The sequence below is a fragment of the Sycon ciliatum genome, chromosome 1, assembly GCF_964019385.1.
Source record: "Sycon ciliatum chromosome 1, ocSycCili1.1, whole genome shotgun sequence".
Lineage (NCBI taxonomy): Eukaryota > Metazoa > Porifera > Calcarea > Leucosolenida > Sycettidae > Sycon > Sycon ciliatum.
In genome coordinates, this window is record NC_088643.1 from 89182740 (window position 1) to 89203599 (window position 20860).

General features: G+C 48.4%; 3 protein-coding genes across 3 annotated transcripts; 2 read left to right on the forward strand and 1 right to left on the reverse strand.

Annotated features, from left to right (window-relative positions):
* Nucleotides 1–400: 400 nt before the first annotated feature.
* LOC135806285 (uncharacterized) lies at nt 401–9720 on the reverse strand. The gene is made up of 6 exons (XM_065320450.1): nt 8546–9720; nt 7276–7537; nt 6410–6581; nt 4827–5331; nt 4149–4419; nt 401–3169 (listed from the first exon to the last, which is right to left on the reverse strand). Exons 1-6 carry the CDS (start codon nt 9554–9556, stop codon nt 1206–1208), a joined length of 4185 nt encoding a protein of 1394 aa, XP_065176522.1. The 5' UTR covers nt 9557–9720; the 3' UTR covers nt 401–1205.
* A 3726-nt stretch (nt 9721–13446) lies between these two features.
* Nucleotides 13447–18712, forward strand: LOC135806286 (all trans-polyprenyl-diphosphate synthase PDSS2-like). The gene is made up of 6 exons (XM_065320451.1): nt 13447–13728; nt 14764–14888; nt 15297–15538; nt 16162–16488; nt 17001–17078; nt 17655–18712. The coding sequence occupies exons 1-6, from the start codon at nt 13502–13504 to the stop codon at nt 17796–17798; spliced, it is 1143 nt and encodes a 380-aa protein (XP_065176523.1). The 5' UTR covers nt 13447–13501; the 3' UTR covers nt 17799–18712.
* Nucleotides 18713–19440: 728 nt separating this feature from the next.
* LOC135806287 (AP-3 complex subunit sigma-2-like) lies at nt 19441–20842 on the forward strand. Its single transcript, XM_065320452.1, has one exon. It carries the CDS (start codon nt 19647–19649, stop codon nt 20208–20210), a length of 564 nt encoding a protein of 187 aa, XP_065176524.1. The 5' UTR covers nt 19441–19646; the 3' UTR covers nt 20211–20842.
* Nucleotides 20843–20860: the final 18 nt, after the last annotated feature.

Here is a 20860-nt window from a genome sequence, read left to right on the forward strand (position 1 = left end):
CTATATGCAGCTGTGCGTGTGGGTCCGTGCATGGCGTGCTGCCATCATTCATAACGTAGTAACCTCCCCGTATCATGCACCCACTCAGAGTCAAACCCCCTATGCCTCATTACATGCCGGCTAATCCGTTTCTGCTTGATTTGTTTAAAAGTACATAATAATAATAATTTGAACAGGTTGCATATTGCCCGCATCAAAAAATCATACGGGGGTTATGCATCTGTCAATGATCGAGGTCTTCTCTGATGTTGTCGACCCATCTCTTGACTTGTGGGGTCGTCCACGGGGGCGCTTGATGTCCGAAGTATTGAGGGGTAGCTGCAGTGCCTTGTAAGAGGCCGCGTCTGGTCCTTCCCGGGCAACGTGCCCCAGCCACAGGAGTACATACCTAACCTCTAAGTCTAGGTGCATGAACTCCAACACCGAGGGAAGTTAGTTTGAAACCATGACGGAAAGTGTGGTGATCAGTGAGAGGGCTCCCTGCATGGTGGTGATCGATTTTCTGCAGTGCATGGACTGTAGCTGCATGGTGCAGTGAAGGTGGCGTCTCATGCATGTTTTCCATAAAAGAGATCACAGTTGAATACGTTTGGTTATGAACTGCTTGAAAGTTATTTCAACTCCTTGTTCCGGTGGAAATGGTTAGAAATAAATTGCACATCTCAATGAGGGACTGTTATCTATGGCCGACTATGCATGTCCTCTGTGTACGTGTGGCATGGCAGACCTACACCTACTATCATGATATCAGAGGAACCATCAAAAGCAAGCAGTCATAAATTATCACATTCAATGCACAATAAACCAGTCTACAAGACAGTGATAGTACTGAGTCCTTAATGAGTTGGAAGCAGCGGCACTGGATTTGTGCGTGGTGAGTGGTTCACCATTGTACGAGCTCGTACTGTACGGTTGTAGTAATGAGAGACGTTCAAGATGATAGTGAGCACCACTGCCGGTAGTTTGTTCAAGGTCCCTCTAAGGTGCAATAGCTTATATACAACAGGGCTGCAATGCCGGCATAGCCGGCTATCAAGCAGGGCACCTGCGCCCTGGTGGCTATCCAGTACAGGCACACATGGTGTAGTGCAAGTGCCCAGTCTCCGTGCACCTGCTGCAGTGTTGGGCCAGTACTCAGTGAAACACATGCCCAGGACATGCAGCAGTGCAGCTCCATTCGGCCTGATCTACTTGTATGTTACGTGTTATAACTGGGTAAGGACTGTGTTTGCTGCAGAGTCGTCATTATTTACATCCTCGCACAGGTCACCCAAAGAACCCATCCGCGCCCTATCACTGTCATAGCCGCTACCATTGTCTGCTTCAAGGACATTGGATAAGGACCGACTGAGGTAGTAGTCGTTTGCTGTGAATGACCGAGGTCGGCCACCCGGTTCAGTACACATCAAGTTTGAGCTTAGGAACTGGTCTGGTCTCATGGGGTAAAATCCTGGCTTGGCAGATTGAGCCCCGGGAGAGGGTGATAACCAGCCGGTAGTGTCCAGATCATCAGTGCTGTCATTGAAGCCGGCATCCTGCAGATCACTCACGCTGCCTTGCAAAGACAGGCTGCTGGCCATGCTGCGACCATCCGCAGGGGTAGACAAGGGTGACGACTTGACAACCTCATAGTTGGTGTCCACTTTGCCGGCCTTGCCCTTGCGGATCTTGACCGGCTTGTCGGCAGTATGTGACCTGCGGCGCATGCCACCACCAGAAAAAGACTTCCGTATCTTGTGCATAGCCGTCTTGAAGCTAGGTGCACTCTTCGAGCTGATGTGACCAGAGCGTTCGCGCTGTTCCGGCTTTTCTTGTTCTTCCACTGACAGCTCTATTTTAGATGGCAATGACGCCGTTGCATCGTTTTCACTTCGAATTGCATTGTTGTGAAGCATTCCTGTGGACATTGTGACTCGCCGCCTCGCTTTCTCCCCTCGTACAGGCAGTGTAGAGTAACTGGCTGATGGCACCTGTGGCATTGAATACTTTCTTTCTATTATCAACTGGTCACGTTCCCTTTGCTCCTGTTGCTCCTGTTGCTCCTGTTGTTCTTGTTGTTCCTGTTGTCCCTGTTGTTCTTGATGTTGTCTTTCAACGCTAGCAGGATGTACTCCGTCAATGTCCAGGCTTCGGGCACGAGCCAATTTCTCCGAGTTGCTCACAAAAGAGGTGGTGATATCAACATCAGCAGTAGCCCACAGTGGTGCTGCAAGCTGCGGACTGCCCGAAGCACTGTGTTGTTCTTGCTGTAGGGATTGTGAGTGGGTCAGAACCGGAGAATCACATTCAGCCTCTGGTAGATGCTCTGCTGCAGTTGCACCTACAGATCTCATGCGAGGGCGAGGACGCTGGGGTCCACCAGTGTCATCCTTGCGCCAGCGTGAGATCTTGCGAGTCCTTTTTTCCGCCTTGGCATCCTTCTCATCACTTGGCTTGTCAATAGTTTCACGATCGAAAAACTGCATTGATTCTCGCCGATGATGTGGCCGCAAGCCGAGCACCTTGACTGCTTTCTCATTCACTGTAGTCATTTCTGGTAGCACATCCTCCGCAGGTGTCTGGCTCTTGCGTCGACTGCTCAGCCTTTTCAGAGAGAAGCTGCTGCGCCTAGAGCTCGGTTTGGATGGACTATTCTCGTCTTTCAAGTCGAGGTCATCAGATAGCTGTGAGTAACGGCGGTTCAGCAGTTGATTTGACGCTATCGTACTGTTCTGGATGATGCCGAAGATCTCATCACCTAATGTCAGCTCCGAATCATCACGTGCTCTCGCTTTCTCTTCACTCTCAGCAAAACTGAATCGTTTACTACGTCGAGAGGGCAGTGTGCCATACTTACGATCTGAAAGGTCGGGTTGAGGAGGAGTTGGGTAGAAGATCTCCGCAGGTTTTAGTGTCTCTTCCGACAAACTAGCAGAATCGGCTGTCCGTATAGCAAGGTCTTCACTGTGTCGTGCTAGCATGGCGGACTCGGGGTACTGGTCATCGTCAGCCAAACTTCCACCAGGTCTACCAGCAGGTGAATCAGCCATGACACCAGGGGTGGTACTATGGTTACCATGATCTGTTTGCCTGTCTCCACGGTGACCACCCTTGTACTGGATAGGCGATTCACCATCTTTGCCATTTGCACCATGGCTGATGTCAACAGAGTTAGGCCGCACTGAAACACCTGAACAGTGCAACAACACAGAACCACAGCAACAGTGTGACAAAGCACCCTCATCAATAAGCACAATAATAGGATTGGTCACATGCACGCCACCAGAGAGTGAGAAGTTACTGAGAACGACATGCAAAGGAAGACAATGGCTACCACTTTTCTCGGCTTTACATTTACCAGTATCCAACCACTAGCAGAGTTGATACACACAACAACGATGACGACGAGGACAGAAGTAGCAGCAGCAGCAGTAGCAGCAACAACAAAGCAGCAGCAGCAGCAACAACAACATACACCGCACGCTACCAGGAGCTTGCACTTCAAGTTTCTACCTACTTTGGATGGTGACTGGCATCTTTATGGCGTTTTATCTCTCTATGGCATACTTCAGATCCAGATAAGTGCGGGCTATACTATTTGTAACTGCACTTTCCTGTCCAGCAGCTACCTTAAAATAGCCTACTGAACGTCTGGACACCTATAGCCATGCATCCAGGCCTTGTCGGGCATCTCAACTTACACCTATAGCCATGCATCCAGGCCTTGTCGGGCATCTCAACTAACACCTATAGCCATGCATCCAGGCCTTGTCGGGCATCTCAACTAACACCTATAGCCATGCATCCAGGCCTTGTCGGGCATCTCAACTAACACCTATAGCCATGCATCCAGGCCTTGTCGGGCATCTCAACTAACACCTATAGCCATGCATCCAGGCCCTGTCGGGCATCTCAACTAACACCTATAGCCACGCATCCAGGCCTTGTCGGGCATCTCAACTAACAGTGGCAACAGTGTATAACAGCACGCTATGCAGTGCGTCAGTACTCTCAAGACTCAACTGTAGAACTGCATTGCATGCGGGGAGTCCGGCGGTTGTGCTGCAAGGCAAGGACAGTAGCATGCTCCACATCATATTAAACAAGCACCCCCCCCCCCCCCCCATGGGGCTCATACACAAGCACTGTTGTTCAGTCACGAAACTGACCATTCCTGGTTGTCTTAGCCACGGTGGAGCGAGGAAGGCTACCCATGCCATTGATGTAGTTGTGTGGTATTGCTCTACCATCCACTTCATCATGTCCAGTTCCAGTGACACCTACAGCCAAGCAATCACCTTCTAGAGTGTGTAGTGAACTGTGTGCAGGTGAATGTGGAGATCTCGAGCGTTTCCTAATCCTGACTGGTGTTCGCAGGATGACCTCGTCTAGACACACTCGCACAACACGTGGAGAGCTCGGCGAGAGTAGTGTTGTTTCCTGTAGCCAGAGTGTAGTGGAAAACAGGAATGGCACACACAGCCACGCGCGCGCGCGCACACACACACACACACACACACACACACACACACACACACACACACACACACACACACACACACACCAACCAACACTGATACACTAGCACATAGTGTGACGACTTTACCTGCTCGATCCCTACTGTGACTGTAGCGTGACGTGTGCACGTACATGCACACGGTCATATGTGTACTTGTAAAGACAACATTACAGTCAGGTGCAGTTATTACAGTGTGCAGTTAGCATTTCCACAGTTGAACAGTATACAAGAACTAGGACAAGTACATACAGGTGCAATACTGGTAGATGGATGCAACAACGGTAGATATGCACTTCAAATTCACAAAAGAACAAACTAATATACTAACCAGCAATCGATTATCAGCACTCTTGCTGTGTGGTATCTGCACTGAAAGGGGTCTCTTCAACTCCGATGCTGATGAGCGCTTATGTAGCAGTGTGGCAGATTTAGCCTCTGCTCCAATAGATTTAGCCTCTGCTCCAATAGATTCGTCGGCAGCACCGGCATCAAGTGCAGAGTCATTGGACTTTGACGTGGTCATTTGAGACTGCCTCCGCTCGTAGCGCGCCGCAGCCTTCTTCTTAATAGCCTTGTACGCTGTTGCAGATTGCGGTGCTTGGCTATGCTGTATGGCTGAGCGTCGATTTCCAGCGGACTGTTCTCCAATACTCAGGCTACGGCGTCGTGCGCCTCCAAAGTCTCCTTCGCTGCCACTGCCACCAGCGCTCACTGAAGTACGACGGCCTCTTCTTGACCGTACCGATGGGGTTCGCGATAAGCGGCTTGGGAAAGGGCTATCTTCTTCATCATCAGAGGAGTCAAGGATGGTGTCAATACACGGCGTCGAATCACTATTAAGTCGTGCACAAGATACATCAGCAATACAAAGAGCATGTTTGTTTAGCATGTGCCGCTTTCTACACCGAGTATTCAGCTATCCTGGCAACCTGACTGTACCTAGCAAAGAAATTCATCTCTGTGACTGCTGACAGTTAGATCTCCCTCATGGATACATATTGTGAGAGTACAAGGGATGAGGGGCTAGCTGGGTTACTATTACGAGCATGATTTGTAGGCTGGCTGCATCAATAATAGTGTGTTCTGCGTCGTTTGCAGGCATGCTTGGTAAAATATTATTTTTTCCTTGTTAATAATAACGACCTACTTCTTGCGTAGGGATGAATAATTATCCGATCGACGATGGGAATTAACCGTATTGCGTGACTGATCCTTTCAATGTTCTAATCTTTCAAGTGACGTTTCCTTTTCTACCTGGACGCCTCCTTGTTTTCCCTTTTCTCTCTAGCTCCTCTCTTGTACCTTCTTGCTATTATTCACTTAAATGTGGGTCTTTGAATAAAACAAGTTGAATATTACGAGCAGGGAGTAGTAATATATCGGGTATTTTACTACTCCCTGCTTACAAGTATGTTCTATGGTCGCAGGTTGCAGAGCACAAGAACAAGAAGCCACTGATCACAACCGTTACCAAACACTCGCAGTTATCCGTATTTTCACGGAAATTTGAAGCATTGTCCGCAGTATGGATTTGGCATGAGATATCCGCCTGAAAGCACTGTCAACAGATGTGTAGAGCTCATGTTTGAGTGGCCGAAATGCAAACTGTTATTATTTTAACTGGCTTGAGGGAAAGAGACAAACGGGAAAAGTCTGAAGAAAAAATTGACTGTCACCACCAGGACTCGAACCAGGGACCCTCGCTTGTAGCAAGCGATGCCCCAACCACTGAGCTATGGTGTAGTCGTCGTTATTATTTTATTTTTATTATCCATCAGCACTCAGCCGAAGGCCGGAGGGCTAGCATCCAGTAGCCAAAGGCGGGACCATGCACCATAATATGATTTCCTCGTTTCCAAAACAACAAAATCAATGATGAAGACTATGCTTGCAAGATACCGGTTTACTTACCTCAATGTATTTGACAAAGTGGGCCGTGCGCAGACCGGAGAAGATGGCATTGAAGACACTTCCTCAACATGCCATAGAGAAGACTGGCTGCCTCCAATGGAGCTGCTTCTCATCCGGAACATGGCCTCTAGGAATGACTTTTGCCTTGGTTTACTGCTCGCATCATCCACCTCTGCAGTATACACATAGTATTGTCATACACGGCACACAATATCATACACGGCACAGAACTGCTTCACACAGTGCCATGTGAGTCAAATGCATTGCAAATATGCCAACACATCCGAGAGGTTATTACAAGCAGCTTCAGATGCAGCAGCAGCTGCAGTACACTTTAAAGCCGATGATGCAGGCAATTCCTGTGAAGAGCCCGTCTTCCCTTATCACCCACAATGCCATGGCAGTTACCTGGCCTCTAGGGACAGGTAGTCGTTTCAAGCAGATCTGTCTCACTGACTGTATATAAGGGTTCTTACCACCATCTATCTAGTACTATGACGCTGCATTGGAGCAGGGGCGTCACACATTGTACAGGTGTGTTCTTACCACCATCTCTCTAGTACTATGATGCTGCATTGGAGCAGAGGCGTCACACACGGTACAACCAGTACGACCATGGCCGTACCACTTTTCGTTCAGGATGGTCCTCTCAGAGCGCCTGTCTAAGCTGTAGAGCGCTAAAACTTGCCCTGTTGGCCAAAAAATCCGATTTTCCCCTAGCGGACGCCCCGGACCCCGGTCGCACCACTCCTCATTGCCCTGTGACCCCCCCCCCCCCCCCTGTGTCTGTGACGCCCCTAGCCCTGTGGAGTCTTCCCACCAATATACAAACAACCTGAAAATGTAAACTTACTCAGACTACTTACTCAGACTGTTTGGATTTCTAACATCATCTCCAGTGTTGCCAGCGTGACTTGACTCAGTCTGCGCCTGGCTGGACTGGTGCGACAGCTCTTCAATGCTGCTAGATGATGGTGCTCCTGCACTCTTGACACCCACTTTTCTCTTCCGCCGTGACAGAGTACGATGAAAATGACGCCCAGAGCTCTGCTGACGCAATAGGAATATTCCATGCCTTAGCTTGTGAAATTGCTGCATCAGCTGCTCGTCTTGAATCCTTATCTGATGCTGTTGCATGGCAATATAACATTTACAAATATAGTATGAACATTAGGGTGCAGAATGTCTAGGGTAAGTATGCATGATAATGCTTGCTCAGTGGTTAGAAACTACAATACAAGTCATGTCTGTGTGGATAGCACAGTTTATCAAACAATCGTCTTCAAAATGCATACATGTACACGGAATCGGGAAAAAACCTAGGATAGGGTTGCTAGCTTGCTACTCCAAGTCTCATGCCAATTGCAATGTTTAGGCAGCCCTGTGCACCCCCCCCCCCCCCACACACACACACGCACACGCACACGCACACACACACACACACACACACACACACACACACACACACACACACACACACACCAGGCCCGGAGCCAGCTCCTGGGGGGTGGTACGGCCCCAGGTCGGCTACAGGACCGACTATTTCCACATGCCCAATTTCAAACTCCTGGGAGGATACATCTCAATCTCTATGCATTATCTGTTTGTTTCAGCTGCACATTCCTCTAGCAACAGATACGGCAGCTAGCGGAGTATACTTCACTGGACAAGAAAAACAGTTGAGGAGGTAGAGACTCTAGGAAGGAGTGTATGAGGATAGCTTGCTACTAGTACTTGCAGATAATCAATTGCACACTGAGCAGCCCATGAACACTGGAATTGGTGAAAACTGGTACGGCCATGGCCGCACCAGCCGTACCAGGGGGCCGGCCCTGCACACACACACACACACACACACACCTGCCTACAGCCAGGCTACGCTACACTTTATTGATAATAATAGAAGTGCCAGCTGGTGTTTTCCTTTTGCTATTGTATCACCTGGCCATGTCAACCCTTGTCCATTTTACCCAAGCGGAATGCCAGTTAGGTTGATGAATGACTTTGTATGAAGCACTGAATCCCCATGCCACCTTACGTCTCCTTGCCAACATTCCCTCTCCACTCTCCACCAAGAGCTAAATAATTGAGGCTGAATTGAGTTTGGTATGTGATCGTCCTGTAAGTCGCACTCACCAATTCATGCTTGAGCCATGCCAATGCCGACTCGACGTCCCTCTTGCGCTCTGCCAGTTCCTCCCTTTCCTGAGCGTACTGCTGGTCACAACTAACGTCACAATCGCTATCTTCATCATCCGCTGCGGCATCCACATTGCCCATGGGGCGTTCGTGGTCTGGGTCGATCATTTGCTTCTTTAGCGATTCGCACTGCGCGTTCCCATCAACCGTGTCTCCGTTAGCCTCTGGGCTCGTCTCATCCGTTTTCCGTCTGGCTACTCGGCCGGCTATTGCTTTCACTGCTCTCTCTGCCTCGCCCGTGCTGCCTTTCTGTATGCTGCGCTTTGAAAAGGAGAAGATCTGACTCGTTCCACTGCTGATGGAGGCAATGGAACCTTTCCTAGGAAGTAGGTTACTCGGCGAAGCCGCCCATGATTTCCTCGCCATGGGAGATGGTAGGGAGGGCCGTTTGGCGCCGCTGCGAAGCGCAAAGGCTGGGGAAAGGCGATCAACTTTCTCCGCATCAACACCATCGTCGATACTTTCGCTGAAGGCGGTGGAGAGTTTTTCGCGAAATCCGTGTTTTCTGAAAGAGATCTTCGTATCCGGAGCCATATCAAGTGACTTGCACCGAGCTCTGAAGTGACTCTGCCTCCATGCCCCCGATCTCTCCGGCGACGCGGCACCATCCATCGCCTGGCGTTCAACGGAGTCCGTGTTCATGGTGTTGGCGATGAATGGCCCATTCAAAACACGACCTCTGGGCAATGAGAACGAAGTGCCCGCAGAGAGTTGATTGCTTTCGTCCTCGTGGAAAGCATGCTCAGAGTTAGATCGTGTAGACGATGCCCTTGGTCTGCTCACAATAGGGACTTCCTCTGTCTCTTCGTCCATACCATTCTGCCGTGGTGCTCCGGCCCCCTCGCCCGTTATCATTATCCCATCAAGCTGCGACTGCATTCCGGCTGGACTGTGCAGCAAGTCTGGCTCACCGAACTCTGCTGGATGAGCGGTCAACAAGCTCATCATGAGAAGATTCGATTATGGACTGTTTCCCTGGAGCGTGAGCAACATCCACAAGCGACCCAGTCCATCAAGTCCACCTTTGTCGGAACTGACCCGAACATAAACCGCGTCTTTCCGCTAAGATTATGATTTGCTTGACCAGGCGCTATGATCCCTAACAACGCACTCTCTGGCAGCCATACGCGGTGGATCTTCCCGAGTGCCCGCTGTTTATTTTCTGTTTGTGCCAGCGTGCGAGTCTGTGCCGATAATATCGAGCCACAGCAGTTGGTGAGGTGTCAATGTTGTACCCCATCCAACATGGAAGATGTAACTGGTAAGCAAGTCGTGACAACGTCAAATCTTCCCTGATCCGAGAGTTCCGAATGATCACACTGCCCATGTCGACGCTGCTGGAAGGCTTGTATGGGGAAGTGATTAGTTTCATACAATTGGCTCAGTCGTGATCATGGTGATCCAGGCGCCATACTGTGAGTGCATCAGGCCTAGGTGTTGTATTGCTTGATCGTAGATTGTGGATCTGCATGAAGCATGCATGGACTGCTAGTGTCGTTAGTACTGAGGAGTGAGGTCGCAATGCTGTTACGTACACCCATATTGATGGGCTGACCCCTAGGCTTTTGCCGTTTTGGACAGTATCTGCCAAGGTCATGCATGCTCCGTTGATAATTCCATTCAAACTCATGCTGGCTCAGTCAGTAGCAAGTCCGTACTGAGGAGGTGATTGCTAGGTGCAATTTACCCAGTCAGTGAGTGGTCACCATGATACCCGCTGTGCCTAGGATCAGTAGCTACCAGCGTATAGGTGACTTTGGGGATCAAGACCCCTCCAGGCATAGAAGAGCCATCATAACTCAGAGCATGATCTGTCAGTGTCCGTCAAGCCCCTCTGAGCACACACGTGTGCCCAGTGCCACTCCGGAGTGGCCAGTACCAGTGCACTAGTGATGGCTGCCCTGTCGTTGGCAGGACAGGACGATTATTGGCAGCTCCGTGAGTGTTGTCTAGTAAAGACCTAGGCGTATATAGCCACCTGTCAAACCTGAACACATGTGACGTAAATCACCGTGTGGAGGCTGACCGCCAGATTTCCAGTGCGATGGAGCCGTGAAGAGTGGGAAGCATGTGCCATTTTCCGTATAGTTATTATGAAGGTTAGAGCATTGTACGGCTAATGCTGACATTGTCAGATTGATCTGAACCGGTTAGGCTCGTGTGTAAATACCAGCAAGAATGTCGGAAATCTGATATTAGTATCCTGTAAGACTGCATGAGTGAGAGAGTGTGTGTGTGTTGTAAACATTGAAGTGGATCAGAATGGAATGTCACAGTGTGGTGTTGTAAACCAACCTGGGAGCACCCCCAGCTGCCTTACACTGAGTCTGTGAGTGATGTCGAATGGCACCCATGCATGTACCATGTTCAAGCTGGCAGGACTTGCCTCTGTCGCCATGTTCTCATGTACAGATTACAGTGGACACGCATGCGGTCACGTCTGTGATGATCTGGTAAGCAGGCAAGGCATTCCGGGTATGTATGTGTGATGTGCTTACGGACTGTGGTTGCGTGGTGTACACTCGTATTGCCACACACAGACACCCTTAACCACATGTACCACCAGTGGCATGCACACACTCGCCTTCCACAGCTACAGTACTACTCAATGAAATCCAGTCGCGCCACTCAAGTGCGCGCCAGGCGTTGCACAGCCCTAGACCGGCGAACATTGGGCTGGGGAATGATGCAAGGCGCGGACTTGAGTGACGCGACTGGATTTCATTGACCAGCACAGTACATAGCCACATAGTCACATAGTCACATAGTCACATAGTCACATTCTGGTAACAGCTGTAGTAGATACTAACTTACTTACGATTAGACTTTTTCAAATTTTCACTTTGATTTCGTTGCCGAGTTTCATCTCTTGCATCTTCGATGTTCTTCCTTCTTTCCATGTCATGTTGAATAAAAACCGTGTTTCAGATACTAACTTACACAGTTATGTGCAGTAGCTTGTAGTATATGCCGCACGTGAATGTAATTTTGTACTACTGTCGTGGACATGTAATTCCGGTCGCACGTCTAGTTATAGTGGCGCCAGGGCGCTGGCCATGCAGCCGTAGCATGTATTATTATGCGCTGCTGCTGGTTGCATAGGCCAGGATCAACATGTGCACTGCATGCAACAACTTACGTTCTGTACGTGCTGAGGGCGCCGGCCCCGGTTAATCGACTAGGGTCCGGCGGATTCTGCCGGCAGAAAAATTGGCAGAATTCGGTACTTTTTCTGGTAAGTTTCATGCATGTTTGGTATGTGGATAAAGAAATGGAGCAGAATTCGAGGAATTGCCCGCCATAAGGTTTGTATGGTTCTGCCAATTTCACTGCTTTTCGAGCAGAATCTGCCACCTTTTCGAGCAGAATCCGCCGGACCCTACAATCGACTGGATTTCCATGTCCGCGACAGTAGTTTTTCTAGGGCATGGCACAAGTGACCGGTAGGTTTCCCCACAATGGCCAATGACTCGTCTGTGGTAAACCGCTGGTTTGGGAACTGCGTTGTGATGCTGGCAATGTTCCTGCAGCTGGCTTAGTGCTCAGTGATTTGGTAATACTAATTAAAAATGCAATTTTCCCGGATCATGGCTTGCAGTGTTGGAACTGACTTGCTGGTATGCATATACTGGTGCTGGGATTCAGTCTAATGTTTTAACTAGGAAATGATGGTCTAGAGTGCAATACTGTAAGACATGTATATATAACGAGGAAGCAAATCTAACGTTTTAACGGATGACATTTCTTCGTTATAATAAGATCCGTTGAGGCCGTACTGCTTCATATATGCTGTGTGTGGATATGGCAGAATACTGCAAGATCGTTAACATATCTTCTCGTTAACCTATGAATTTTGGACAATCGTTAAATTTGCGACTCGTTATAATAACATGTCTTACAGTACATGTACATACATGTAACTGACTGAGGACCTGTTGTGATATTCATGAAGGCTCATGCCCCTGTATGAAAATGCGAGGTGTTCCGGGCAGGCACAGGGAGACTGGATAATTTGTTTTTAAGCGGCCATGTGCAGATTCGCATTTCTGGGCATGCTGAGATGAATCTGCCCATTGTGGTTTGTGTGTCACCGGCATCCACCAAGTTGAGTGGTTCACATTGCCATACTGGGATGAGTTTCTCTTGGATTTCTTGGACTATTATGAAAAATGATTGACCCTGGGATAGTAGGAGGCTGCGTTTACAGTTTGTGTGTCGCACAGAGTTGCAAGCTGAACCCATGCCGAGAATTATTATCACTGCGAACATATCCGCATGCCACCACTTATGTACAAGGGAAGGTTCAGAGTCAGTGATTAATGATTTTTTTTAAAGATGGGTCCACTCTTTCATAAGTGTGCAATTTACATGGACACAATCATTGGTGAGAAATGCGGGCTGGTACATTCAACTATGTACATGTAGTAGTTACTGCCGATAAAAGCAACCTCTGAGTTTTCCGGTGCCACAAGCTGCAAGAAGGCCTCCCCTGTGCGCACACCAGACCATGGTGACCAGGGAGTCCCTGATGGTGGCCTGCTGGCCACCTCGGAGATCACCATTCGTACCGATACTACAATATTGTAACCCATAGCTACATGTCACGTGATGTGGATCCCGAAGGTGGTCGGATTTCTGAGCTTCCCCTGTAGTCGGTCAGGGAGTCGGTATTCTAGCGGCTCCCTGTATCCGATCACATACAGCGGTTGACATACACCTCGCCTTCTGCCACATGTCAACTGAGCTGTCCGCCGACTCAATGTCAGTATGCAAGTCATGTCAGAAGAAAACGATTCTCCAGTTTTCAGGTTTTCAAACCAGGGTACAAAACATAGACCAGACTTGTAATTGCCTGGATCGGAATAGTACATTTGTAGTAGAAGTATTCTGAGGATGTCCTTACCAACGTTGGCCTCGTGCCATCGTTGCCTTCATGTCGCAGCTGTACGAAACTCATCATCGCTCTCTAAGCTGCCATGGCGAAAGGAAGCAGAACAGATCGTGGGCTATCCAACTTCTTTCCTCAACCTCAGATATTTGTTGAGTGACGAAATTTCAAATGTTGTTGGTCATCTTCGTAAAATGGTCGGAACAAGACATCCCCTGCTGAAGACAGCAAGGTAACAGCTGTAGTTGTATGTGCTTATGCCAAGTTATGGTCTACTTGCGTCCACCCGTTCCGTGTTAGATTTCACAGACACCGCGTCAAAGCACTACCCTGTGTGCTTGCTTCTGATCGTTACTGATAAATGCAACACACTTAGTGTGGATGATCAAGTGCTAGCAGTACATGTAGTAGCCAGAGTACGTTAACCCTGGGGTTATGCACTCTTCCAGCAGTACAGCAGTCCAAGGTAGATTGCTACATGTGTGGTCCTGATGCATTTTGGTGGACTAGACTTGGCAGTCAAGACCCAATCCTGTATTGCACGAGTACCGGTATCACAAAAATGCACTCATATCTCCCAAAGTTATCCGGACCCCAACATTTTTACGGGCACCTCGGTCTACCGGGCACCCTGTGGGCAAGGTTTTGTGGAAATCTTACTACAGTCAGACCTCGTTTATCCGGTCCTCGTTTATCCGGATCCCTCGCCATCCGGAAGAAAATCGCTGGTTACCGATGTGGAGCATATGTTATGCATACAACATAACCGGACCTCGCGATCCGCATACCGGTGCATGATTTTGTGTACAAACTGGTTAAAATGTGTAAAAAATGCTTCGTCGTATCCGGTTGCATGTGGCTGGCTAGCGCTTGCAGAAGCTAGTATCAAGGAGTTGTACAAGCAAATGAGGTCCTTGACCTGCTGGGTGTGTGCGGACAGCACTCAGTTGCATGCACTTGTCATTTTTTCTCGCTTGTTTAACATACTGTGCACGCTAGTTGTCCTGCATAGGACCCGTCTACATGTATGTACGATGTCACTGCTTTTGACATGCCACATGCATATACAGTATGTGTGTTCAGTTATCCGGTTACCTCGCCTATCCGGATGTTTTTGTGGAAAACAGATGTGTGCGGTTAAGCGAGGTCTGACTGTACTCTTTTGCTAATTTTAGTTGAAATAGTGACGTCATATCCCAGATCTCTCTCTGGCGTGTGCAATACTGTACTACATGCAACCTCTTCTTTCCGTGTCGTGCCGTTGCAGGAAGCTTCTTGATGACGAAACTGGCTTCCAGAGTCGTGGAATCACTATTTTGCTGATGTCCAAAGCTCTGGCGAGTTCTTCACAGAGCCAGACCTCTAATACAAATGTTCAGACTAATCCTAGTGGTAAGGCATGCATTTGCTTTTCTAATCCAATGCTTTTGAGTTTGTTTTGTGCGACTCAGATGGAGTTCTAAGCAACCTCTGATCCGTGCTCGTTCCAGAAATTGACACAAAGAGCTTTGTCATAGCATTATCGACCAATGCCTAGTATCCGCGCACAGCTGGTCGGTCATATGCAATACATACGCGCTCCACTGCACAGTATGGTCTCCACATCATAGTAGTTGAGAAAATTATCAGCATTGTAATGCACAACACCCTTGCTGGTCACTGTGGTCAGGGATGTTTTCGCCTTCGGTGTTTCTATTCAGTTGTCAATTACTGACATACGTGTTACATTCTGTTGCCAGTGTGTGTGTGTAACCTCTCTGTTGTGCTTGTTCTGTGCTGTGTACATTTGTCCTGGCACAGGGATACTGCCCCATCAGCGTCACCTGTCCGAGATCATTGAGTTGATATATACAGCTGAACTGATCCATGACAATATTGTAGATGTGGAGTTGGCAGCTCATGGTGAGTATCCACAGGAGAGCCAACAACTGACAGCTGAACAGCGTGCAGAGCTAGCATCTGGTAACAAGTTAACAGTTCTGCTTGGTGATTACCTGCTTGCGAATGCATCGTCTGGCTTGGGCAAGCTGTATAACACTGAGGTATGTGTGTGTGTGTTATGACATTGGATTTTCAGTCAACTTACCGTATTATCTCTAATATAAGCACAGTCTCCAATAATAGAACACCTTGGGGCGGCATTCAAAAAATAAAGTGCTCAGTCTCCATTATAAGCACACTGTGTAAATTCATTATCTGTACCGGCGAAAAAAACCCTGAAATGTGTGTGTCTGACATGAATTTGGCATGGCAACAGGCCTCTGAAGTGAGGTTGAAATAATAATGGAACAGTCTCCAATAAAGGAACGTCTCCATTAATAGCACAGGGCGGAGGTACATTGAAAAAATAAAGGACCGTGCTTATATTAGAGATAATACGGTAAGAGGATTTCACTAGCCTGGGATGTGCATGCTTCAAGTCTGGTCCCCTCCGTGTTTACTGCTCACCCTGCTTTCCCAGTAGAAGCTTAGAATACATTCAGTCCCCCCCCCCCCCCCCCCCCCCCCCCTCTCCTGTCAATCGCTCACTGCTACAAGTTTGTAAAAGTCGTAAAATATTTGCCTCAGTGAGCATCTTCAGGGTATTGATCAGCCTGCGCGGCATCAGCTTACAGTACTGTAGAAAAAGAGTCTCATGTATTGTTATGTGTCTGGTTTCTTGCAGGTGGCAGAGAAAATATCACAGGCACTATCTGATATGAAAGTAGCAGCCTGTCTGCGGCAGAGTTGGCATGTGGCGGCACCCAATGACCGGTACAGCCTGTCCGAGCCACTATTCACATCGCAAACGAATCACATCACAGCAGCACCAGGCACTTGCCCAATCGTGGACGAGCCAGCGTCGCTGAAGAACTGGATACGCTGGGTGCGCCTAGCACACGGTAGTCTACTCTCACATGGCTGCCATGGCACTGCTTTGCTGGCTGATGCACCAGTGGAGATGCGTAGGAAAGCTGGCGTGTATGGCTGGCACTTGGCTATGGCTGATGAGGTACTAACATTACTAGGAGTGTAGGATTAGCCTGTGTCAGAAAACCATGATGTATTTGGCAACAATCTTTTCTTTATGCCCTGCTGTGGATGGTAGTCTGCAAAATCCTAGAGTTCCGAAAATTGTGAGCTGGGTGCTAATCATTACTTTAAAACGGGTAACGTTTGCGACAATAAATGTTTGCGTTTTACAAATTGTCAGTCGTTCTACACAGTCGAGTCAGTCCTTGCACTGAACTTTACATGGCGCGAGTTTGCGTTGTTCAAAGTTTGCGATTCGGGGCCTCTCGCAAAATTCGCAAACATGTTTACGTCACAATAGTTACCCGTTTTACAGTAGTTCTATAAGAGATTTTCAATGCTAGCAGTAGCAGTTATTCTCATTGAGGGTGTCCTGTATTGAGTTTCAAGTGGTGCTTTTTTGCACATTGTGTCTGTACATGTAGTTTGGCAGCAAATTTATCATCATATTGATTCTGAGGAATTCTGGTGTTGTGTTTTGTCTACACACAGCTGCATTCAGAGCTACAGCCCACTTCTATGGACTCCAGTTCCCAGATAGCACCCGGCTTGTTACGTAGCCTTTGTCAGGTATGATCCCGTGCTGGTTACTGTAGCTTTGATAGGGCTTGCCTTGAAAATGCTATGTCACAGCCAGGCTGGAGTCATGGCAGCGCTGACTTTTGGATCCACTTGGATCCAGTGTTTATGTGGACCCATACCTGTTTGGGTGGTTTGCCTTCACAGCAGGGTGACCACTGGTGCTGACTTGATTGGGGCCTCCCCTGACCCACGGCTGCCACAGGAAAGTCCCACTAGCATGCGACACGAGGGGCCTCCCCACCAGTTTCTCTATTTCGCTATGGTCAGTGTGGATCCAATTATACACAGAAGTCGTTATTTGTTGACACTTGGCGCCATCACTTTCAAACCCTACCTGGCTGTGCAGTGAACGCATTTTTGATCATATTCCCGGTCAAGCCATTATGCCATCTTCCCCTTGGTTCCAGTGCAGTCACTTACATGTACTGTACTAGTAAGTAGTAGACTGTATTAGCAGTTGGTTTGATTACTTTTGCTACGTGACATTCACACCTATTTCTTGACCATTGTCACTGAATGCCTGATGTTTCCAATTTTCCATCTGGTCTCCTTTCTTGCCTTCAGGATGAGAGTGAGTTTGCAGAGGCCCAGCAGAGAATACCTCCAGTACAGAAGTTCCATGCGACAGCTGCTATCGACTCACTGGAAGCCTTTCCTCCGTCTGATGCTCTGCAAGCACTGAAGAGAATGGCAGAGGAGCTGACGTGAGTGCCACCACTGGAGCAGAGACGAGTTCCGAATCTACTACACGTGTAGTCCAATGCTGCCGGTGTTTACCGCAGGTGCATGCCAAGTCATGCCGGTGCCTTTCATGCACTGTGTTGAGCATTGACCGTCGACCGGTCCACATGCGACACATGTAGCATCATCCTTGAGAGTGCCAGGTTTGGCTGCCTGCATTGCAAACCACCAAGCATACAGTGGCGATATGCTTGCCCACTTCACTGACACAGTGGGGTATGCCCTTTGGCGGCATATGGCGATGTCATAATGATCTCATTGCCTTGATTCTCATATCCTTACAAGGTGAAGTGTGAGAGAGTGGATAGACTAGTGGCACATGGTACTGGGCAGGCCTAGCCATAGACAGACAATCACACTTACTCATGGATTTCAATATTCTCTGATGACTCCACTTGACCTGGACCCATACAGTCATTATAATAACTCATCAGAGCAAAGCACTGAATTATTTGTTGGTTCAGTAAACCCCAGATTGTTTTACTGGTAGAGAATATTCACCTCCATCGTTGGCGATGTAGGCTCCTTTCAAATATAATTATGATGCTGTGTGATGAGTTGTGCCAGCTTCCAAACTCAGACAGTGAACTACATTCTGATATTGTCAGACCCTGCTTCTACAAGTCAGCATCTGGCATTGCGGTGCCGATTTTAACCCAATTTTAGATCGGCAGCTACTTTCACTTTGTCAACTATTTTATGTTCTGTCTTTCAGATCATGAGGAGAGACCTGTATTCTGGTATATGCATGAAAGTGATACAACCAGCATCACCAATTCACCATTATCACATCCATTACTAACCAGGAAGCCCTGCACATGTGCATGTGTATGGTGCCATGATTAGTGCTTGTTCTGCACCTGTGGAAAGTTGGAAACCTCTCTGATGCCGATTGATGGCGGTGGTAGATGCGCGGTGGCTGTGGTGGGAGAGAGAGAGAGAGAGAGAGAGAGAGAGAGAGAGCCTTTTGGAAGGCTCGGAATGTTGCTGCTTCCGTCTTCTAGATCTACAAAGAGCCCCAAAAACCCATGGCAATGTACTTCTTTGGTTATCATTATTATTGTTACGGGCGGGGGGTGAGAGAGCGCCAACTCAGTCCGTAGGGCTAGGGGGGGGGGGGGGGGGGGGGAGGGTGAGAGCGCTAATTCAGTCACATATTTCTGCTTTGTGCAGAGCTGTGAGGCTAGGCTAGCGGCTGGGCATGTGGTGCACCACTATGGTCTGCTTATGAACTCTGGTTGTACACGTCATGTCAGCTGAAGTGAACTCAGGATCTAGGAGGAAGTTGGAAGATAACTATTTCACACCGTGTACACTTGTAAGTTGTAACTATTACTAATAACAAGAGTAGATAAACATGTACTCTTGCTAATAATAATAATAGTTGTAGTCTACCATGATGTACCAGGAATACCGGGGTGCCCTCGGTAGTACAAAGAGTATAACCGCCCGGGGGTTATACTCTTGGTAGTACCGGTATGTCTCATCAGCGGGATGCATTTATCACGGACTGGCTGGATGGAGCCTCTGTAGCCGCACTCCAGCCGGAGTCTGATTTTACTACTGTATTCATTTTACTTGAGATGCGATCATGATACTCCGCTGGTTGCGGAAATCAAGATTCTTGCCAACAGTGAGCCGTGAGAGGAGAAACTGCATGCACTGGTCTGTGAACTACTTGTCTTGAGGGTAAATCACAACGGTAAGGAACAGCGCCCCTTGCCCGCTAGAGCTAGGCTCCAGTGTAGACACCGAGGACGAGACGGCAGTCTGGTGTAGGGCAGGCCGCCGACTTGCGAGCCGAAAACAAGCAAGATGATCAAAGCTGTGCTTGTCTTCAACAACCATGGAAAGGCCAGGTTGATGAAGTTTTTCCACTACTTTACCGAGGACCAGCAGCAACAGGCCGTTCGTGAAGTCTTTCAGATCATCAGTAAGCGTGCGGACAGTGAGTGCAACTTCGTCGAGGGTATCTCCACGGAGTTGCTAGGTGGTATGGACTATTCGCTGGTGTATCGCCACTACGCGACGCTGTATTTCGTCTTCTGCTGCGATTCCAGCGAGAGCGAGCTGGGAATCCTTGACCTGATTCAGGTATTGGTCGAATCGCTGGACAAGTGCTTCGAGAATGTCTGCGAGCTGGATCTGATCTTCCACGTGGACAAAGTACATTACTTAGTCAATGAGATCGTGATGGGTGGGATGGTGTTGGAGACGAACATGGCTGAAATCATCCCGCACGCGCAGCACCAGCTGAAGATCGAGAAGGAAGACAAGGGAACAGCGCAGGTGGTGGTGGCTGGTGTCGCGTCAGCGCCAACCAGAGCTGTTGCAGCTGTCAACCAAGTCAAGCTGGCTGTACAGCAAGGTTTGAAGTGAATAACAGTTCTACTTGGGTTTAGTGCAACTAGTCTACAGTGCTAAATGTGCTGTCTACTCTTACTGCAGTAGTAACTGGTAATGATATAGTGATACGTAAAGCTAGGAGTCAGTTAGTTATCAGCAATTGCCAAGACACTGCCTCCTTCCCCCTCCCCCCCCCCCCCACCTCCCATCTAAGTGTGAAATGAATGAAGATGGCCCACAACCAAGAGTAATTATTTTGCCAAATCCAGTGTGCCTGTGCTATCATCAGGGTATGTGGTGAACCACTCGGTCCTGAATGGACAATTTCTTTGAAGGTCGCGTTATTCATTCACCGCCGCACGTCCAGTGGAGTTTCATCATGTGTGTGTGTGTGTGTGTGTGTGTGTGTGTGTGTGTGTGTGTGTGTGTGTGTGTGTGTGTGTGTGTGTGTGTGTGTATTGGACTTAATAGCAGGCGGTAGCACTGAATGAGTATAAGTAAAAGAGATTCACATTCCCAGTACTTCTTTGCATTCAATGTGTTATGTAGCTATTGTCACCCGTATCCGTGAATAGCTAAGTTGTGATGCTGGCATCACATACACAATACATCATTCTAGTAGCATCCTGTAAGAATCCCATAAAGACATGCTTTACCAAACCCTGCTCCATTCTGGCTTTGCA

Coding starts and splice junctions, on each gene's coding strand:
- LOC135806285 (XM_065320450.1), bottom strand. CDS start 9,556: ATGATGAGCTTGTTGACCGCTCATCCAGCAGAGTTCGGTGAGCCAGAC. Junction 6,582..7,275: donor TAGAAATCCAAACAGTCTGA/GTAAGTAGTCTG, acceptor TGTATACTGCAG/AGGTGGATGATGCGAGCAGT. Junction 3,170..4,148: donor GGCTAAGACAACCAGGAATG/GTCAGTTTCGTG, acceptor TGCACTGTTCAG/GTGTTTCAGTGCGGCCTAAC.
- LOC135806286 (XM_065320451.1), top strand. CDS start 13,502: ATGTCCTTACCAACGTTGGCCTCGTGCCATCGTTGCCTTCATGTCGCA. Junction 14,889..15,296: donor TGTTCAGACTAATCCTAGTG/GTAAGGCATGCA, acceptor GTCCTGGCACAG/GGATACTGCCCCATCAGCGT. Junction 16,489..17,000: donor ACTTGGCTATGGCTGATGAG/GTACTAACATTA, acceptor GTCTACACACAG/CTGCATTCAGAGCTACAGCC.
- LOC135806287 (XM_065320452.1), top strand. CDS start 19,647: ATGATCAAAGCTGTGCTTGTCTTCAACAACCATGGAAAGGCCAGGTTG.